Here is a 21,897-nt window from a genome sequence, read left to right as displayed (position 1 = left end):
TACAAACAGATGGAGCAGACGAGCTCTGGCAGAAGCATCCCATTCTATTGCCATCTCATTGAGCCCCTAGCAGTGATCCCTCTCGCATTCCCACTAGTTACATCTCGAAGATCTGAAATAATCCATTTATTCTTACTTGCCATTTAAACATAAGTCTTCGTCTGTCATTCAGTTATCATGTAGCAAGTTAGGCTGCGTGCCCTCTATACTCTTGGACATCAAAGACTGTGCAAGTGGCATATAGGTACCTCCCATTTGCAGAGTAATGAGTTGCTTTAAATTGCAACAACGTCCTATTTTTGCAACAACAAATAAATGCCTTTGAACCTCTATCTTTGGTCATGAGAGAGTAAGATTCAAATTCTTCAGTCAAGTATACTGAAATGGAAAATTGCATCTCAATACTTTTACCTAGCAATCAAAATCCAATTTAGTATGGAGATGTGCTCAGTTACTCTCCTGCTATAGCCTAGGGAGTTAGTAGCAGGTAAATGTTATTTTATACTTTCTGCAGAACTGCTTTTTATTCTGGCAGAAGAAAACAAAATATTCAAATAAATTCATATGCCTTCAGACTAATGAATATTGAGGTGAAATAAATTTTATTTGTAAGAGTAATAATCAGAAGGGTTCTGTTCATCAACAAATCTTGGAACTTTGCCAGCTCTTCTGTTCTTTACTGAGGAATGTTGAGAAATTCTGGCTTACTGCCATCTTTTCGCGTAAATTTGGCTTGCTGTCATTTAGATATCAGGTAAGCAGTTGTAGTTAATTCACTAAATGTCCTACTGTATTGTCAATGGCTTGCTCAGGGCCTAGAACACCATTTTGATTGTGTTAAGGTGGAGCTTTGTTTACACCAGTCGTTTTTGTGATTAGGTATTTTTTTCTGCAACTCATTCAGGACTTAACTGCGCACATCCTGTCCCGTACCTGGTCTCTGACCCCACTGACATTACAGCGCTCAGCAGTCTTATTGAAAGTTTGCTTCACTTTATATCTGCAGGCAATTGCAACCTTGTCTCTCACTTTACACATGCCTTTTAGTATTCTGCGTCGTTGTTCGTCATTGCTGAAAGATGAAACTCAGCCTTTATTTGCTTAACAACATTTAGGCATTGTAATTTTAAGACACAGACCCACTTCATTGCCAGAAAGCATTGTGCATTGCATGACATCACCTTGCTATCTTCAAAACAGTGCATCATTTAATATACTCTAAGCAACGCTTCTCGTGAGATCTTCTAGTAACACATGTTACTAGATTAAAGTATTATAGCCTGTCAAGTTAGAACTACAGTTGCATTTGTACTTTTCAAAATTATTCATTGGAAAATGAAATGTTTTGAAATGAGTTTTAAGTCTGAATTATGTCTCCATGGCACTGTGATTAACTAAGCATCTGAATTAATAAATCAACACCAAGCTGTTTGAGAATTGTGCGGTGATGTTCAATCATAACCCAGTGTTTCTGTTTCTCTTTTTTTCTATTCAGATCAGGGTTTGGACCAATTTATAGTGAAACGATATGATGGAAAGGTTAGTAGCACCACATCTTGCATGTTATATAGTCGCAAGCATGGTTGACTCTAACTTCTTAGATTAAAGAAAAGCCAGGAAGAGACACTGACCTGATGTGCATTTTATTTTGTGTAGGAGTACATGATTGATGGTGAATTATCTTGTGATTTTCTTACAGTATCTTGTGCAAGATCTCTGTGCGATACGTAGTAAATGAAGGCTCACAGTGATCAACTAAATATTCATTTCTGGATAAACTAGTTGTGCTTCTAACCTTTTTATTTGATATAACTAATATTGTTTCTCCAATAGGCGAAATTCCTATCAACTAGTGCAGACTATATCACAGCGTTTCAAATTCTGGGTCAAGCAGCACAGTAACAATTTAAGTTCCCTTCTTTTGCAAACATGATCTCAGCTGTTATGCACTAAAAGGTATCTGGGCATACAGCTAGGAGCAACCTGAATGCAAGTTGTCCACCCTATGTTACCATGTTAAATTCAAGGGCATGACTGAGAGTATTGAGAAGTGAAATTTAGGGTTGATAATGTGTTGCATTGAATTACAACATAACCATTTTGTTTCTCCAATAAATATCAAGTAGATTTCTCAAACATTGTACTTTTTTTTCATTTCCTGATGATGCAAGATTCAATTAAGTCTTGAAACAAACAACTAAAACACTGCAGAAGTTGGATAAGGACAGATGAATTGGTGGAGCCATTTTCAATGCTGAAACAAAGTCAGCAAATTATTGAAATATTCTCACCTACCTGAAATCCTTGAGATTGCAGACTTTCTTCAGTCTCAAACATCGACTCCAAGGCATTTTAATTTTAGAATTTGGATAAGTTGATAGAAAATACTTTTAATTTTCCACATCCTTTCTCTTGGAATTAAGAGAGCACTTATCCCTTTCCTGAAAGTGGTGAGAAGAGCAATTAATTGGGTGAAAGACTCTGGAGAGAAAGTAACCTTTTGCTGTCTTAGTAATTAAGTGCTGGGCAAGAAGAAACCCTTGGTGATCACTTTCACTTGCCACTAATTAAATGGTCAATTAACTACCACAGAAGGGTTTCAACTTGCTTTTGGCCCAAATACCTGACTTCACAGCAGGCAAGAAAAGTGGCTAGTTCCACAATTGGGAAACCACAGTGACCCACCTGCTAAATTGAGGGGATTGATGTCCTCAATTTGACCCAGCCTGGGGCCAACCAGGGGCAGGGATTGAAGCAAAGAAGTAGCTGCTGAAGGGCATCCTCTGCACTTGCCTAAAACCACCACATGATCCATTCTCTCTGAATAAATGCCCTGCCTTCTCGCTGTTGGAACCCCTCCAGCAATGATCTCTACGTCTTAGATGCTGCTTCTGACAAGGGGGACTTCAACATCGAGTCCCGTGATTCGATTAGAAGCTGACTAGTCAACTTTTACCTGATTGAATCTTGATCCGGTGAACTTTCTTATTGATGGGGGCAGGCAGTCAGTCGCACTGAAAACATCTGCCTCCTTTCTTGATGTTTGGAGAGCTCAATCTGAACTAGAATTTTCTGTTTACTGGGTGCTCATTAAATAGTTGATATTAGGGAATAGAAACTTGTACAGTAATAGTCCCTGTTTCTGACTTTTAAATATATGTCACCCCAACAACAACAACTTTTACATGTGGCTAAACAGTTTAACAATGCAAAATAAAGTCGAGAAACAATCATTGTCCTCCCATCAGCATTCACACTTCCAAAGGTCACTGTGCAGCAGGAACTTTGCATTCTGTAACCCCTGTGAGCCAAGTCCAGCCCTGACATCCAAATTATCTATGCAGATGAAATCGGCCAACTCAAAACAGACTGAGGATGCAACTTAGAACATTCCTGGTTTCTACAGTCAACTATAAATACTGAGCCATCAAAGTACCTATGAATTACCTTTCCTTCCCATAAATAGTAAATCTGTGACAACCGATTGAAAATGGAGAATTTATTTTTAAAATAATTATTTGCACCTCTGTTATGCAACAGTAATATGCAGCCACCAGACCTTATTAACACTTTTTTTAAAAACAAGTTGACTTTCATTGCAATATGCAGACTTGACAAATTGATTTTTATTTTCTGACTGGCACTATTTGCTTATGCTGGTACTGAATTCCTTTCTTAAATATTTAACACATTTGTTTTAAGTTGATGTTTTTACAGGCACAACAGCAGTTAAGATATAGATCCCCCTGTGGCTAGAATACTTTATCTATGTGTATTGTTAATGTGTACATCACAAATTAATTTTCCCCACCAGTGCGTTCATGTATTTGTTATGCCCAGCATTGTCGTAATCGCACAACTTGATGGATGTATTCTATCTGCCTAATATTTTTTTCCCTAGGAAGCAGATGAACTGCTCTTTTTTTCGTAGCATTGAAGACTTTTTATGTTTTTTGCCTTACAATGTCACAGGAACTTCTGTATTGACATAATGCTGTGTTTATTCTTCGTGCAGGAAAACTCCCAGTCACTCGGCGCGTTTATGCTGTTCCTAAGTTTTCAAAATTTATTTTGATAAGTGCTGACTTTGCAATTTCCTCCAAGAGTTCTATGCTGAATGATTGATTTATTGGAAAATTAGCAAAATTCAATGTTTCTCATTGTACAGGGCTTTTTTTGAACCTTTTGTAGAAATAAAACGTATTGCATTTCTTGATGAGCTAACTATTGAAGGACACCATAGTAAAGGATTAAAGCTACAAAGTTATGTTAAACAAGATAAAAGAAGTGCAAGTATAAAATGGAAAACCAGTTTTATTGTGAAGCCAGCATTTCAACTAAGGATAAACATGATTAGATAATAACTTTCATTTTGATTTGCCCTCACTAGCTGCATTCATGAAGGACACAACTCATAAAAACATGTTTGATTGCCCCAACGGCCCATTATATTCAGGAATGTTCTTTAGAAAAAGCAATGTGGTGCCACTACTACCTAGCCCTGGTCTAAAAGTGACTCTCAACAGTTTTGTCTGCATCTTGAGTTCATCCCCAGGTTCTTTTTGTATCACTATCCAGTCTGACTTCAAACAAATCTTTCAGAATTTTTCTCTGTTCATGCTACCTCATTTAAGTTCAATCACCTGGAAAACCCAAGTCAAATTCAGACTTGAATACTGCTCTCATTGCTGAAGAAATGTGTTCACCCTTGTCCTCGCCACACTCCCACAGTCCTGTTTCCTGGTCGATCTCATCTTCATTTTACTATTTTCCCTAGCTCTTTGGGTTGTTTGAAAAATATGAATGTGGGGTGCTGTAATTTTGCAAATGTTTGCAGTTATAATTTGAGTATTGCAAACTTACTCTATTCTTTGCTGTGGTGTAGTCTGATAACTGTTTCCTCTCAGTACACTTGTATTGCAATTTCATAACCTTTTCACTTATTCTTTGGGCTGTAATCTAGCAGTCCTGTTTTTTTTCACCTACAGGTGGATTGCAATTTAATTGCAGTTTAACTTTAACCCTACAGGTGTGTATTGTAGTTTCACTATGGCTGTTTTGTTTCTTCTACAGATGTGTTGCAGTCTTCGTATGGCTGTTGTTTCTCTAAAGGTATACTGCAGTCTTGTTGCTGTTTTTCTATGGGTGTAATGCAGTCTATTAGACTGTATAACACTTGATAGAGAACTGTAAAATAACAATAGATCTGCAATAAAGCACACTTGTGCATGTCCTTGGGTCATTTCTGCAGGTGTAATATTCTAATTCTGAAATGTTTTCTAGATAGAGAAGTTGTGGGTCATACATTTTAACCAAACAGCACCTTGCCTATTGTCTGCACTCCAATACTAACATGTTTTGACTCTATTGTGATGGGTTTTTTTTAACATTCTGTGAGTCTCTGTGCGTTTGGTCTGCCAAAGTTTTAACATTGTCAGCTTACCAGAACAGAAGCCTAATGATCCCAACCAAGCTGTTGTTGCCTTTAAATGTTGATGTAGCCATTAACTGTTTCTTCTTGTCTGTCTGCTGTGTTGCTTATAATCATTTGATGTAGCATACTGTATTTTGTGATGTAATCAGACCGCCATTTTCTTCCCTTCTCACCACATTCTGAACCACACTCCCACTCGTCAGGATTTCTGGCAGGTATGAGGTGTGTGAGCATGTGCATAACTCAGTATGCACTTCAGTGTTTACCATGCTCTCCTCTGCAGGACCTCCGCTTCCCCATATCCCAGACAGGAGTATCCCAGCATGCTGTGTTGCAAGTGCCTGAGATACCAGGAAAGACTGATCATTTGAATTGAAATTAATTTGACTTTTATCCTAATTTTCATTATGAATGTATACTGCGGGAATTCTAATTATCACTGTGCTCAGCACCATAGTTTGGTGTTTCTAAAGGTTATCTGCACTCTGGCAAATCTTTTTAATGAAAAATTTGAGATAGGATAGAATGCATATGGCATATGTTATGAAAATGAGCAATAACTTGAAATCACATAGTGGTTCATCACATTGCTTGGAAACCTCCCAAGGAGTAACTTAGTTTATGTCATTCCCTTTAATGTGCATGTAATCACAGTCATTTATATGCTCTAAATGTGTTGCTGGAAAAGCGCAGCAGATCAGGCAGCATCGACGTTTCGGGGGCATAAGCCCTTCTTCAGGCTTACGCCCGAAACGTCGATTCTCCTGTTCCTTGGATGCTGCCTGACCTGCTGCGTTTTTCCAGCAACGCATTTTCAGCTCTGATCTCCAGCAGCTGCAGTCCTCACTTTCTCCATTTATATGCTCTAAGCCCTACACAGACAGCAGTATGGTAATTCATTGAGAAATTTACCACGAAATGCTGGAAATACTCAAATGAGACAGCATATGTGGATATAGAAACAGAGTTTGTATTTCAGGGCTGTGAACCTTCATCAGAACTGGAAAGTGTTACAGACGCAGCAAGTATTGGAAAAATTAAGGAAAGGAAGAAGGAACACGCTGAAAAACCAGAAATAAAAACAGAAACTGCTGGAGAAACTCATTGGGTCTGGCAGCATCTGTGGAGAGAAGAATAGAGTAACATTTTGAGTCGAAAAAGGATGATGAAGCATTTCAGAAGTAGGAGATAATGGGACAAGTCACAGAACTGAAGATGGATCCAGAGGAGCTGTAAATGACAGCAGAATTGCAGTGGTGCTGTCGGCCCAATCAAGAAATTGTCTCATTGGAATAGTGGAGGAGTTTGGGTCACATTGAGGGCGAGACACTGAATTAAAATTGCATTATCAGTTCATCTATTTGGCTGGTTGAGAGAGAATTGTTCACTGGGTAACTGAGTGAACTTTCTGCTACTTTGGGTCTCATGTAGATGGAGCCAAAGCAGGGAGGGCAAAAACCACTTCTTGTGATTTAGTGGTTTTGTGGATGTAATTTATTTGAAGCAGTTGCAGTAAATGCATCTTGAGAACAATGGCACAGTGGTTAGCACTGCTGCCTCACAGCGCCAGAGACCCAGGTTCAATTCCCGCCTCAGACGACTGTGCAAACTCCACTGTCATTCTCCCTGTGTCTGCATGGGTTTCCTCCGGGTGCTCCGGTTTCCTCCCACAGTCCAAAAATGTGCAGGTCAGGTGAATTGATCATGCTAAATTGCCCGTAGTGTTAGGTGAAGGGGTAAATGTAGGGGAATGGGTCTGGGTGGGTTGCGGGTCGGTGTGGACTTGTTGGGGTGAAGGACCTGTTTCCACACTAAGTAATCTAATCTAATCTAAAAACAAGGTATCAGTTTTTCGATAGTTGCTCTTGTGAAAGAAAATAGTACTGTGGCAAAACCATTTTTCCAGTATTAGATATTGTTGCTACATTGGTTCATGTGAGTAGCTGTGTGGTGTTTTGAATTTTTTGAGCTGTCCCCATTCACCTCTTCTGCTCAATCCTTTTAGATTTATTGAAGAATTTCACGAACAGATCTAGACAGGATGAAAGTTGCTCTGGATTTATGTTTTATATGGAAAGATCAACCAACACTTCAAAAAATCAGATTAAGAGTTTATAATGATGTTAGCATGAATTAAGATTGCCAAATGTTTCCTCGATATACTTGCACTGAAAGGTTGGGTGTGTTTGTTGCCACTGGAGTTTAGAAAAACAAGAGGTGACATAATTGAAATATTTAGGATCGCTAATGATCTTGATAAGGTTGGGGTCGCTTTGTGCAATTCGAAACACAAACAGAACAGCTGTTATCATATTGAATGGTGGAGCATGCTCAAGGACTCCAAAGGCTTACTTCTGTTCCTTGTTCTTGTGTCCTTGAAATTGTGACTGAGGAAGAGGAGAGATCTGTTTGTGGAAATAATTGACCTTTGATCAGTCATGGAGAGATGTACGTTTTAGTTTATCTTATCTATCTTTGGGGATCTATATATATAGACTTTCCTTTGGTTTTAAATGCATTAATAGAAGTAAATTAGGGTACATTGGACATGAACAGTGAAAGGTTTATGCATTCTGTGCTTGAGCAAACTCAAGTAGTACAAATCTGCTGTGTTAATAGATCTTGCCCCAGAGGGGCAGAAATGGCTTTTCTTCCAAGTCTTTATTTCCTTCTCATAATCGATTGTTTTATGACAGATCCAAGATTTAACAGACAAGCTGCACAAGGATGTCAGTGAGGTCTTTGAAATAAAGGTTAACCTATAAATTCCCTGCCAGCATCCCTTGAATCAGTGAAAGGTTGCTATAAAATCATGCACTGCAGGTATAAAACTCGAGCACTTTTTCAGGAGACCTCAACATTTAATTAATGCTGTTCTGATCCTCTATTATTTGCAATGTTACAATTACCAGCAGTAAATAAACCTTTAGTAACTGAAGGAAACTTTTATGTATGTGGCATCTGCAATTTAGCAATAGAAAACTCTGAAAGATAAGAGCTCATAAAATAGAATAAAGATGCCCTGGATAACTGCAAGGGTGGCAATTTAAAATTTGAAAGTTCTTTGAAGGAATCAGCAGGAGTGGCAAGACAGGATATTTTTAATCAAGTGGGAACAATTAATAGCACAGGATGGAAAGTTGTGCAGTAATTTCACTTTGTTCCTTTTCATACAATAATGAGCACTGCTGAGTTTCTGTTTGAGTAATGTCAACTATGTATATGTTTATATCCGTATTAAAGATGTCCATGGTTAGCTCTAAGTTGCACTTACCTGTATGCGCAGTTTGAATGAATCAAAACCATTTCAACTTGCAGTCCATTGGAGACGAACCCCTTCAAGCCATCAGACCCGTAACATTCAATTGTGTCCACAATTCATGACCCAGTTTTAAACTCGAATGTGGTGCAAACACCTTCTTCTTTGGCTGCAGTACCAAGAAAGTTAATCACCATAAAATATCGCTCCATTGCATTCCTTATGAGCATTTGTAAGTGAACACTTTCAACATTACAAACAAAAGCAGGAGTTGCTGGAAAAGCTCTGCAGCATTTGTGAAGAGAAATCAGAGTTCCTCAGTACTGAGAAAAGGTCACCAGACCCGAAAAGTTCACTGTGATTTATTTTCACAGGTACTGCCAGACCTGCTGAGCTTTTCCAGCATTTTTGTTTTTTGTTACTAATTTACAGCATCCACAGTTCGACATATCTTCAAATTCAACATAACATTGAAATTCAATGTCGAATTATTAACTTTTGACCTGGTGTTTTGTATGCGTACCATGAATTCAAGGTTTGAATAGTAGGTTTAATAGGATGGAGTTCACCGAACTCATACTTTAAGTTTTCTTACAAAATGCTTGAGAGCTGCAATTATTTTGAGCTGGGTCCCTAGCGCTGTGAGACGGCAGTGCTAACCACTGAGTCACCATGCTGCCCCATTGTTCTGAAGATATAGGTTTTAATCCCAATATGGCAGATGTTGAAATTTGATTTCAATCAAAAAAAAACATCTGGAATCAAAATCTAGCTAAATGGCAACCATGTCATCATGGCTGATTATTGTAAAATCTCATCTGGTAAAAGAAATCTGCCAACCTTTCTAGTCGGGCCAACAGTTTGCTCCAACCACAGGTCTGGAGTTATGTGGTTGGCTCTGAACTAACCTCTGAACATTTATGGATGGGCAACAAATACTGGCCTATCTAATGACTCTCTCATACCATGAATGAATTCTAAAACATTAGCATCATTTGCTACAAAGATACCAAATCATCTTACAGCATTTTGTTTGTTCTACAGTATCGCGTTTGGTTTGTGCAAAATAGCTTTGAGAAAATTCTGTGAAAATCAATTAATTCTCCACGTTTGCACGTTGCTAGCCAATTATGTCCACCATTGAAATTGATAACACAAGAGCCTTTTTAATGACAAGATTTATAATCCTGAAATGCGATGCAAGTTTTCTGGCCCCAAAAGGGGACAATTGATGCTCTTTCCTGTGGGTCATAAATCCTTATAGAAGATTGCTTTTCCATTCTGTACCTTTTAAGTGCCATTTTTTCCCTCTTTCCTTCTTAACTGATTTAACTCTTATCCATCCTATTTCCTTCTCCATTGATCTTCTATTTCTTTTTCAATCCTTAGATGTTGTTTGTTAATGAGAATGCTCATTTTACATAACTAAGAAATTGTACACCTAAGTCCCTGATACGGCAGTAACTATCAGCTTGTACTCCAAGCAATTTGCAGTAAAAGGAATCTTTTTAACTATAGACTAAGAGAAAAGTGCCTTTAATGAACAGCAGATCCAATAGATTCTGAAGCGATATTTCTTGTCATGAAGTCAGAACGGTTTCTTGATGGTTCATCTACACGTACCACTTAACTCTGTCATTCCTCCTAATTCCTGTTATCCATCTGCGATTACCATCTATCAACACTGCAAACATTTTACCATCTGCATGAGTAGGAACATTTTCTGCTACACCACCATTTTCTTCCTTTACCTCTTTTTTCCCCCTCTCCTCCTTCCATTCGGTTTTATCTCCTTCAGTTCAATTTCCTTCGCCTCATCCATCCACAAGAACTTTCATTCCAGATGCCTGCCGATACTTACAACCAGCTGGACTTCAAAATGCTGAGCGACTGAGATGTGTTTTCTCAGTGCTTGCCATTTCTTTGCAATTTCATGACCGAGAGCAGAGTTCATTACTGTGAATGCATACCATGTCAATCTACGTGCATCTTGTGTTCCAGTACTAACAGTCTAAATTTCTTTTTGTTGGGCTAAGTCTTCTCGACTGTGGTAGGATTTATAGCATCAGAGTTGCTGTGACAACATAGACATCTGCATGTTCAAGTCTGGAACTACGGCCAGTAATAGTAGAGTCTGTTCTTTCTATCACATACCTGATGAGGAATCTTTACCACTGTCACCACCTGTAAGTGGTGTGTGTTGGAAGGATTTGCAAATTAATGTCAATATGCACCTTAATTCGAGACTAAGTCTCTAAGCTGGGCTTTCTGGTTCAGAAAGATTTCCTGAAGAAGGGCTTATGCCCGAAACGTCGATTCTCCTGTTCCTTGGATGCTGCTTGACCTGCGCTTTTCCAGCAACACATTTTCAGCTCTGATCTCCAGCATCTGTAGCCCTCACTTTCTCTTTCTGGTTCAGAGGCATGGATGCTATTCACTGCAACAAAACCACCCAGCTTTATTGTATATTGGTGGAAAATAGAAATTATGTTTTCACAGCTTTAAACATATTGAGTCTCTTTGTTCATAAAATACTTGTGAATATTTGAAGCAGAAAATTAGTCGACAGTTCTGGAAGCATCTGTGGAGAGAGAAAAACCAAGTTAACCGTTTGGATCAGTAACCTTTTAGCAGAACCACTGGTTATCCATTAATGATTTCTTAGTCTCAGGAATTGAGTTATTTTATATGATCCATTTAGGAAACGGATAGAATAGCATTGTTTTCTTCGAAGAGATTGAATGGATTTACTTTTCTTTTTAGGAGAGCTGTATCACTTTGCTTGTTTTTTGAAAGTATCTCTGAAAGCATAGTTAAATGGTAAATGAAATGTTGATTCATGAGGTTGTCTATTTCCAGTCAACGATCGGATTCAGTGTAAGGTGTGAAGCTCTTGCTTGTAACATTAAACCATCAATTGCTTATTGTTTGCACTCGAAAATTGCTGGAGATCACAGCGTGTCAGGTAGTATCCATGGAGAGAGAGAGCAAGCTCACGTTTCAAGTCAGCATCTGCAGTAATTTGGTTCCTGCTTATTGTTTGTCATTAGGTTTGTTTATGGCTTGATATCAGGGGAGGATGTGATATCCAATTAGTATATGTTAATATGGTAGGCAGTTGCATATAAAAGCATAGTCTACTATCACAGAAAAATACCTTTGTTTGTTTTATTCCTGGGTATTATTGCTTTAGGATTAATGTGATTTCACCTGAAAGTAGATAATGTTGTTCATAGTTTGGAGTCTCCTCCTCATGTTACTGTATTTCCGAAGATGGTTTTATTTATTTGATTTATGTGTTTTACTTATTTGAGAACACATTGATACTGATGACATAGGTAGGGAAAGGGAGGAGGACCTGAAAATAGAATATAGGGAGTTAGGTTGGAAGCTAGAAGGCAAAACCGTAGTCTCAGGATTGCTGCTAGTGAGGCTTGGAATAGAGAGAGAGAGTGCAGATGAACATTTGGTTACAGGGCTGGTGTAGGAGGGAGGGCTTCAGATATGTGGATCATTGGGATACCTTCTGGGGAAGGTAGGACTTGTACAAGAAGGACGGGTTGCACCTGAACTGGAGGGGCACCAATATCCTGAACAGGAAATTTGCTAGAGCTCTTCTGAAGGATTTAAAGTAGATTGGCAGGGGGTGGGAACCTGAAGTATAGATCAGATGCTGGAGTAGGTAATGAACAGCCAGGTATAGTGTTCAGAGAGTCTGAAAGGAGGGATAGGTACTCGATAGGACAAAAGTGCAGTCAGTGTGATGGGTTAAAGTGTGTCTATTTTAATGCAAGAAGTGTCCAGCATAAGGGTGATAAACTAGGAGCATGGATCAGTACTTGGAACTATAATGTTGTAGCCATTACAGAGACTTGGATATCACAGGGACAGGAATAGTTGTGAAATGTTATAGGGTTTAGATGTTTTAAAAGGAGTGGGGGGTGAGGCAAGGTGTGGAGGTAAAGAGGACGAGAAGTGGCATTGCTAATCAGGGATAATATCACAGCTGCAGAAAGAGAGATTGTCAAGGAGAGTTTGTCGACAGCGTCCATATGGTTGGAAGTCAGAAATAGAAAAGGAGCAGTCACTTTATTTGGAGTTTCCTACAGACCTCCCAGCAGTAGCAGAGATACAGAGGAGCAGATTGGGTGGCAGATTTTGGAAAGGTGCAGAAGTAACAGGGTTGTTGTCATGGGTGAATTTAACTTCCTTAATATTGATTGGAACCTCCTTAGTTCAAATAGTTTGGATAGAGCAGTTTTTGTCAGGTGTATCCAGGCCAACTAGAGAGGAGGCCATATTGGATTTGGTGCTTGGCGGGAGAGCATTTTGGTGACAGTGATCACACTCCCTAACGTTTACTATACTCATGGAGAGGGATAGGAGCAGACAGTATGGGAAAGTATTTAATTGGGGGAGGGGGAATTACAATGCTATTAGGCAGGAACTGGGGCACCTAAATTGGGAACAGATGCTCTCAGGGAAATGCACGACAGAAATGTGGAGGTTGTTTAGGAAGCACTTGCTGATAGTGCTAGATGGGTTTGTCCCACTGAGGCTAGGAAGAGATGGGAAGTGATGGAACGTTGGGTGACATTGTTCAAGAAAGGGATGTGGAACATCTAGTCAAGACGAAGAAGGAAGCTTACTTAAGGCCGAGGAAGCAAGGAGCAGACATGGCTTCAGAGGATTACAACTTAGCCAGGAAGGAACTGAAGGATGGTCTTAGAGCTAGAAGGAGACATGAAAAAACTTTAACTTTAAGGAAAACCCTAGGGTGTTCTACACTTATGTGGGAAGCAAGAGGATGGCCAGAGTGAGGGTAGGGCTGATCAGGGATAGTGGAAGGAACTTGAGCCTGGAGTCAGAGGAAGTAGGCGAGTTCCTTAATGAATGCTTTGCTTCAGTATTCACTACTGAGAGGCAACTTGACGTTTCTGAGGACACCATGAAACAGACTGATATGGTAGAACAGGCTGATGCTAGAAAGGAGGATGTTTTGAAAGTTTTGAAAAGTATAAGGATAGATAAATGCCCTGGGTCAGAAGTTTACTACTGAAAATGTGTTGCTGGAAAAGCGCAGCAGGTCAGGCAGCATCCAGGGAACAGGAGAATCGACGTTTCGGGCATAAGCCCTTCAGGAATCCTGAAGAAGGGCTTATGCCCGAAACGTCGATTCTCCTGTTCCCTGGATGCTGCCTGACCTGCTGCGCTTTTCCAGCAACACATTTTCAGCTCTGATCTCCAGCATCTGCAGACCTCACTTTCTCCTCAGAAGTTTACTACAGGAAGCGAGGGAAGAGATTACTGCACCTTTGGCAATCTTTGCGTCCTCACTATCCACTGGAGTAGTGCCAGATGATTGGAGGGTGGCAAATGTTATTCCCTTGTTCAAGAAAGGGAATAGGAATAATCCTGGGAATTACATACCAGTCAGTCTTGCATCAGTGGTTGGCAAAGTATTGGAGAGGATTCTGAAAGACAGAATTTATGATTGCTTGGAAAATCATAGTTTGATTAGAAATAGTCAGCATGGCTTTGTGAGGGGTAGGTCATGCCTCACAAACCTTATTGAATTCTTTGAGGATGTGACAAAACACATTGATGAAGGAAGAGCAATGGATGTGGTGTACATGGATTTTGGGAAGATTGTCCATGGTAAGTTCATTCAGAAAGTAAGGAGGTATGGGATACAGGAAAATCTGACTGTCTGGATATAGAATTGGCGGGCCCATAAACAGAGGGTGGTGGTACATAGAAAGCATTTGACCTGGAGCTCAGTGGCCAGTGGTGTTCTGCAGGGATCTGTTCTGGGACCTCTGATCTTTGTGATTTTTATAAATGACGTGGATGAGGAAGTGGAAATGTGGGTTAGTAAGTTTGCCAATGACTCGACAGTTGGTAGAGTTGTGGATAATGTAGTTGTGGCTGTTGTAGGTTGCAATGGGACACTGACAGGATGCAGAAATGGGCTGATAAGTGGCAGATGGAGTTCAACCTGGAAAGATTCACTTTGGAAGATCGAACTTGAATGCAGAATACAGAATTAAAGGTAGGATTCTTGGTAGTGTGAGGAACAGAGGCATCTTTGGGGTCTTTGTCCATAGATCCTTCAAAGTTGCCACCTAAGTTGGTAGAGTTGTTAAGGTGTATGGTGTGTTTGGTTTTCATTAGCAGGTCGACTGAGTTCAAGAGCCGAAAGGTTGTGCTGCAGCTCTATACAGCCTTTGTTCAACCACACTTGGAATATTATGTTCCGTTCATTATAGGAAAGATGCGGAAGCTTTAGAGAGGGTGTAGAGGAGAGTGGATGCTGCCTGGACTGGAGTGCATGTCTTATGAAGAAAGGTTGAGGGGGCTAGAGCTCTGCTCATTGGAGGGAAGAAGGCTGAGAAGTGACTTGATCAAGCTGTACAAGATGATGAGTGGCATAGATAGAGTGGATAGCTAGAGACTTTTTCCCATTCTGGAAATGTCAATCACAAGTGAGTATAATTTTAAGGTAATTAGAGAAAGGTTTAGGAGAGATGGCAGAGTTAGGTTCTTTACACAGAGAGTGATGGATTGCCAGCAGTGGTGGTAGAATCAGATACATTAGGGATATTTAAGCGACTCTTAGATGGGCATGTGGAAAATGGTACAATGAAAGTATGTAGCTAAGTCTGATCTTAGAGTAAGATAAAAGGCCAGCACAACATAAAGGCCTAAGGGCCTGTACTATGTTCATATGTTCTATGATTCTGATATGGATATAATTTTTACTGCATAATAGGGTGGTGTTTCAAGATACCGAGTCATGTCAAGAAATTATTAAAAGGACTTGTGAGAGCAACTTGTCATCATAGATACCTTGTAGTCTATGTATTTTAAAATATTGCTTTAAGTTGGTAATATAGTTTAGTATTTTTTGCTAATGTGTGTTCTGTTTAAGTTTGAATACACTGGATTACACTTGGACAAATCTGGTATTTGTTCAGCATTTGTTGTTTTAATCTGACAAAAGTTTGAACACTTGATTTCAAAGAATATCTGGTAAACTTCAATTATATCTTTGAAAAGATAGAAAGTAAAAGATGCGGGTTTGCAAGTTTAAAGAAATGTGGGTTCACTTACCGAAGCTGTGATCAAGCTTTTTAACACAAAAGGCTAATGGAATGTTTGTTTTTAAAGAAGGTTGCAATATGAAGAGGATGCTCTTTTTGCTACAGTTGTACAGAGCCTTGATCAGTGGACTACTGCATTCATTGTTGAGCACTGAATCTCAGGACGAATATATTTATCTTGCAGAAGGTGAAGCGCAAAGTCATCAGAATTATATCCAAGTCAAAAGGATCAGATAATGAGGCAAGTTGTGAGAGAAATACAAACAGTTTACAGAGAGATATTGATAAGTAAGTGGGAAAGAAGTTGGCAACTGGAGTATATTGTGGGAAAATGTGAACCTGTTCACTTTGGAAGGGAGGACAAAGGATCAGTATTATTTAAATTGAAAAAAATTGCAGAAAGCTGCAATACAAAGGGACTTGGTGGACTTGTCCATGAAGCACAGAAAGCTAACACATAGGAACAGCAGATAATCAGAGAGAGTAATGGAGTATTGATCCTTATTTCAAGGGTTTTGGAGTAGAAGAGTGGAGAAATCTTGCTGCAACTGTGCTGGTGAGAACACATCTGAAGTACTGTGAACAGGTTTGGTCCCATCATTTAAGGAAAGATATTGGTTCATTGGAGACAGTTCAGAAAATGTTCCCTAGGATGATCCCTGGTATAGAGGGACTGTCTTCTGAGCAAGCACATAATAGTTTGGGATTCTACTCTGGAGCTTAGAAAGATGAGGTCATCTCATTGAAACATACAAGATTCATAGGGGGCTTGACAGTGTTAATGCTGAGAGGATGTTTCCCCTCATGGGAGAGTCTCAGAATAAAAAGGGCCAGTTGGAGACTGAGATGAGGAGGAATCTCTTCTCTGAGAGTTGAGAGTTTTTGGAACTCCTTTCCACAGAAAGCCATAGGTGAAGAGTTGTGTATGTTTAAAGCTGAGATAGATTCTTGATCAGTAGGGGAATTAAGATTATAGGGATATGTAGGAAGGTGGGTGAAAGTAGGTCAGCGATGACCTTATTGAATGGTGGAGCAGGTGAGAGAGGTAGAAATGCCTCATATTCCTATTTCCTATAGTCATCTTATCGTCTGATTTGTGACAAGCTACATCAACCTGGCTTGTATTCCCTTGAGTTTGGGACGTCAAGGGATAATTTATTTGAAGTTTAAAATTATTTCAATAGGCTAGATTAAGAAACCGTTTAAGCAAAATACTGTGGATGATAGAAATCTTAAAAGAAAAAGCTGGCAAATTGAGACTAGGTCAGATTAGCATGTCTGGGTGGCACAGATGAGTTGGACCGAAGGGTCTGTTTCCATACTATGTGACTCTAAAGTAAGTGCTGGAGAAACTTAGGAGGCCTGGCAGCATCTGTGGAGGGACAAACAGAGTTCATGTTTCAAGTCCAGTATGACGGCTCTTCAGAACTATAAACTGTTTTGTCTAAGGGGGTGATCCGGCACAATTGAGGAAGCATAATCTCAAAATTTAGCATCAGGCCATTTTGGAAGCAAAAATCAGAAAGTACCTTTTTTCTATGCACAGTTGAAATTAGGTCTTTCTACCTAGTTTGGACGATGGATCAGTTGAAATTTGATTTTTTTTTAGTTGAACAAATCAAGGAATCTCTAACAAAGGTGATTACATAGACTTTTGATGCAGAATTAACCATAATCTGATAGAATGGCACAAAATCTCAAGGAGTTGAATGGCCTGCTCCCTTTATAATAAATGCAGTGTTTTAATTCTCAATTTACAATGGAATTTCCCCTTTCTTCCTCCCTCATCAGTGTTGAGATTCTTTGATAGGCAGCGGTAACTGATGTCACCAAAGCAGTGATCATTGGACTCTGGTGTGGTATTTTGCAGCATATGGTATGTGAATCTGTCTGCATCAGTCTTTCCTGTTTTAGACATTGCAGTATTTATTGTGTGTCAAATAGAGTGGCTGTTGCATGTATGTTCCCTCAACCCAATCCTTCAGCCTCAGCTTGTGCATTATTGTATATTGAAACATGGTCAATTTTGCAAACTACTCAATTGCCATTTCTTATCTTTGCTTATGCTCTGCATCTCCTGCAGTTTGATACCAGGCCTGTATATGACACCCCAACAATTTTGCAGTTCATGTCACCATTCTGACTATTGTTCTATTTTACTTTATAGAAGCTTGCCCATGGACGAGAGAAGTTTGCTGATGAGGACAGCATATTTTACACACTGGGCGAGTGCGGACTGATTTCCTTCTCCGATTACATTTTTCTCACCACTGTTCTGTCCAGTGAGTATTTATTGATGAATTGTGACACACAACTCTCTCAGGAAGAATCTATAAACTAAAGAAATAGATCAATAAAATGTATTTCCCACACAATATTACTAAACACTCAACTTATTCATTCAGCATATATATTCAGCACACTATTTACAGCTAGTTTCACAGCAAGTTCTTAAATTACTAAATTAGAAATTAATAGGTAGAAGTGGAATACCGAGTTCCTGAACTGTAAAAGAAAATCTTATTTTCCATTAACTGATTACTAGAATTTTGGTAATTATTTATTGAAACTAATTTATAGGCTGATTCACCATACAGTATTTATGGCACTCAGAGTACAAGAAAAAAATCAATAAGGCATGTCATATTCCAAATATATTACTGGTATTACCATAATTTTTTGTTATCTTTACCCCTTTTAAAGAAAGTCTAATTAGGTCTCCACTTAAAAATTTATTTTGGTTGTCACATCTTTTCAAATATTTGCTCATTACCAATATGACCAGGGTTATGCAACCCCTTCCTAGGTTCTGCAATTAATGAAGTGATTTGTGTGGTCATATACAAACAAATGTTAATTCTCTCCCTGAAGATTCCCTGTTTTAACTTCCAACAAATAATGTCAGTTATCCAAAGGAAAGCAGTGGAAGAAACATCTAATTCATAAGATATTTCTCAGATTAAGAGAATTGTTAAACCTGACACCCGCCGCAGAAGTATAGAGATACCTACCTGGGTGACCTAAGATTTACTGGATCCAGATCGTTTCCTAGGATTTAATCCTACTGCTCTGTGCTTTCACAAAAGTATGAAATTCTAGTGAGTTCAAGTATCAGTAAGGTTCCTCAAACTGTCAATAGCTTTTAATTTGGCCTTTTGGGTTGTCATGTCAAGCATTACTAGTGCTGAAAATATGAACATTTTAAACTGTCTGCACTGCAGCAGTAACTATATACAGTCAATGAGCATGCTCAAGATAGAGATTGACCGATTTCTTAGAGAGTAATGACATCAAGGCTTGTGGGAAAGCATGGAAAAATAGCATTGAGATAGATTCTTGGCCATGATCTAGATTGTGGAAGCATGTTTGAGAAGCTGAATGGTCTGCCCCAGTTGGTATGTTTGTATATTTTTGTACTTATGGCAGCATACAAATTGATTCTGCCAACTGGTCCATGCTCTCTGGACTTAGGTGAATCAGGTATGTACCTCAGAAAGGAGCGTGTGAAATCCTGCTTGCCTAGATTTTCCCAGCGCATTGTTTCAACACCTTGTAAGCCAAATTGATGTCCATGCTTCAGTTTCCTTGCCAGCGTAAATTGCTGTAATTTGAGGAACTGTGGGTCATCAGTCCTGTGAGGATGTCTCACAGTCTAACTCTGCCAGTTCTATTCCAACAGCTGGAAGGATTCCATCTGCTTGGGTTGGCATTTGAAATTTGTTCAAATCTATTCTTGCACAGCAGAGTGGTCAGTTTATGATTGGACACAAACACATTGACTCATAGAAGCTCAGTCCTAATTTCACTTTCTCAGTCATTTGTGGTCAAGCTTCCATGTTACATTGTTGCAAAAAACTCACTTTTTTGAAGATTTAACAGAAACTTGTAGCCAGATATGTTCAGACTGGAAATGACTTGTGTGTGAAGTGGATGTAGAACTTGATAACGTTGATGCTGAAAGATGTACTCATCATTCAACAGCTATGTTAGTAATTTTTTTTTGTCATAATGCTATCTGGCTTTTATGATATTTCCCACATCGTGGTGCAGGGAAAATGCACTTCTAAACTGTGCAACACAAAAGATTTTTCACTTCATCAGGGGAATATTGGTTATCACCCACAAATCACTTGTAAAATGAGTTCCCAATCTTAGCTGTGCTCTGGGCTTTGAGGCACTCAGTATCTTCAAGCAAAGAGGGAGGAGAAAGTGCGAGGAGCTTCACACCAGCCATTTCCTAGGCATGAGCTTTTTAATTCATTCATGGGATGTGGCATTGCTGGCAGGGTCAGCGTTTATTGCCCTTGAGAAGGTAGTAGTGAGCTGATTGGTTCGTAGATATCAATGACAAATTACTTCACTGTACTCTGCTGGTGGATATGTGCATAGAGGCCAAGAAAAATACACCTTACTCTCAGAAGAACAAAACATTCCATGTTGTATGGAATTTTGTTTGCATGCAATTAAGTAACACTGTCAACTTTACAAGATTGAATTCAAATGCATTCAGCTCTGCTGAAAGCAATTGTTGATACTTTTTTATGAGCTGTATATTCATAATAAAAATGAATAGTACAAATGGAGACATTTTTGCCATTTCCATCCTGCATAATCTGTGTCACTTTACTTATTCTTTCATGGCTAGCGTTGTTTTATCCATCCCTATTTGCCTTTTAGAAGGTAGTGGTGAGCCACCTTCTTGAACCCATAGTGTTGTTAGGAGAAGAACTGAACTTCTGCCCTGTGATAAATAACCTTCCTTAGAGATGTAAGATGGTGCAAGTGCTTTAACTCTTCATTATATAAAATAACTTGTGTTCTGTATTCCATCAGGAGCTGAAACTGCATGCATGCGTACGTAGGACTCCTTTGAGCCCACTCCACCATTCAATAAAATTGCGACTGACCTGTTTACTCCACAATCCCACCTACACTGACGTCTTTGCCTATCAAAAATCTATTCACCTCTTCCTTAAAGATATTCAAAGACTCTCTTTCCACCAGAAGAGGGTGGAAGAAAGTGTATAACCGGGGTGGGAGTGATCATCTTCACAATTGCTCAAGATTGAGATAATCTGCTCCCTTCTTAGTCGTCTTGTCAAAATGGAAAATGACACATTATACTGCATTTGTTAGATTTCTGCCCTCACTTAACCTATCTGTATTCTTTTGAAGCGCCTTTATGTCCTCCCCATAACTTCATGCCTATCTTTGCCTCATCAGCAAATTCAGCAATAATATCTTTAGTCATCCAAGTTATTTATATAAATTATATAAAGAGTTCAGACTCGAGCACTGATCCATATAGCACTCCACTCATTAAATATTGTCAGCCAGAAAATGCCTGATTTATGAATAAGATCTGGAATCCATTGTGAAAGATGAGATTTCTGAATACTGTACTTGGAAGTGTATGGTAAATAGGACAAAGTCACCATGGTTTCATCAAGGGAAGATCATGCCTGACAAATCTGCTAGAATTCTTTGAGGAAGTAATGAGCAGATTAGACCAAGGAGAGCCAAGGGATGTTATCTCCCTGGACTTCAAGAAGACCTTTGACCATGTGCTGCACAGGAGGCTACTGAGTAAGATAAGGTGTCAGAGGCAAGGTGCATGGATAGAAGCTTGGCTGTCTGGCAGGAAACAGAGAGTGGGGATAAAAGGGTCCTTCTCAGGATGGCAGCTGATGACAAGTGGTGTTCCACAAGACACAGTGTTGAGACCACAACTTTTCACTTTGTGCATTTAACGATCTAGTTGAAGGAACTGAGGGCATTCTGGCTAAGTTTGCAGACGGTACAAAGATGGGTAGAGGTCAGGTAGTATTGAGGCAGGGAGGGCTGCAGAAGAATTTGGGCAGGTTAGGAGAATGGGCAAAGAAGTGGCAGATAATTATACTGTGGGAGAGTCTGAGGTCATGCAATTTTGGTAGGAAGAATAGAGGCATGGACTATTTTCTAAATGGGGAGAAAATTCTAAAGTCTGAAGTGCAAAGAGTTCTAATCCAGTGTTCTGTCAAGGTAAACTTGCAGTTTGAGACAGTAGTTAGGAAGGCAAATGCAATGTTGGCATTTATTTTGAGAGGACTTGGATATAAAAT

General features: G+C 39.3%; 1 protein-coding gene across 3 annotated transcripts in view; it reads left to right on the top strand.

Annotated features, from left to right (window-relative positions):
- micu1 (mitochondrial calcium uptake 1) overlaps positions 1 to 21,897 on the top strand; it is a 109,749-nt gene that overhangs the window by 62,352 nt on the left and 25,500 nt on the right. Inside the window, exons 6-8 of one of the 3 annotated variants that reach the window (XM_043679122.2) lie at positions 1,496 to 1,539; positions 15,981 to 16,037; positions 17,964 to 18,078. In XM_043679122.2, coding sequence (XP_043535057.2) covers positions 1,496 to 1,539; positions 15,981 to 16,037; positions 17,964 to 18,078 — 216 coding nt within the window. Of the gene's footprint in view, positions 1 to 1,495; positions 1,540 to 5,073; positions 5,113 to 15,980; positions 16,038 to 17,963; positions 18,079 to 21,897 lie in introns of all 3 variants that reach the window. The other 2 variants (XM_043679123.2, XM_043679125.2) reach the window with 2 other exon arrangements.

This window comes from Chiloscyllium plagiosum, unplaced genomic scaffold, assembly GCF_037043375.1.
Source record: "Chiloscyllium plagiosum isolate Xiang-an unplaced genomic scaffold, Cpla_swu_hap1 HiC_scaffold_43, whole genome shotgun sequence".
NCBI lineage: Eukaryota > Metazoa > Chordata > Chondrichthyes > Orectolobiformes > Hemiscylliidae > Chiloscyllium > Chiloscyllium plagiosum.
This window is presented reverse-complemented; position numbering and strand designations above follow the sequence as displayed.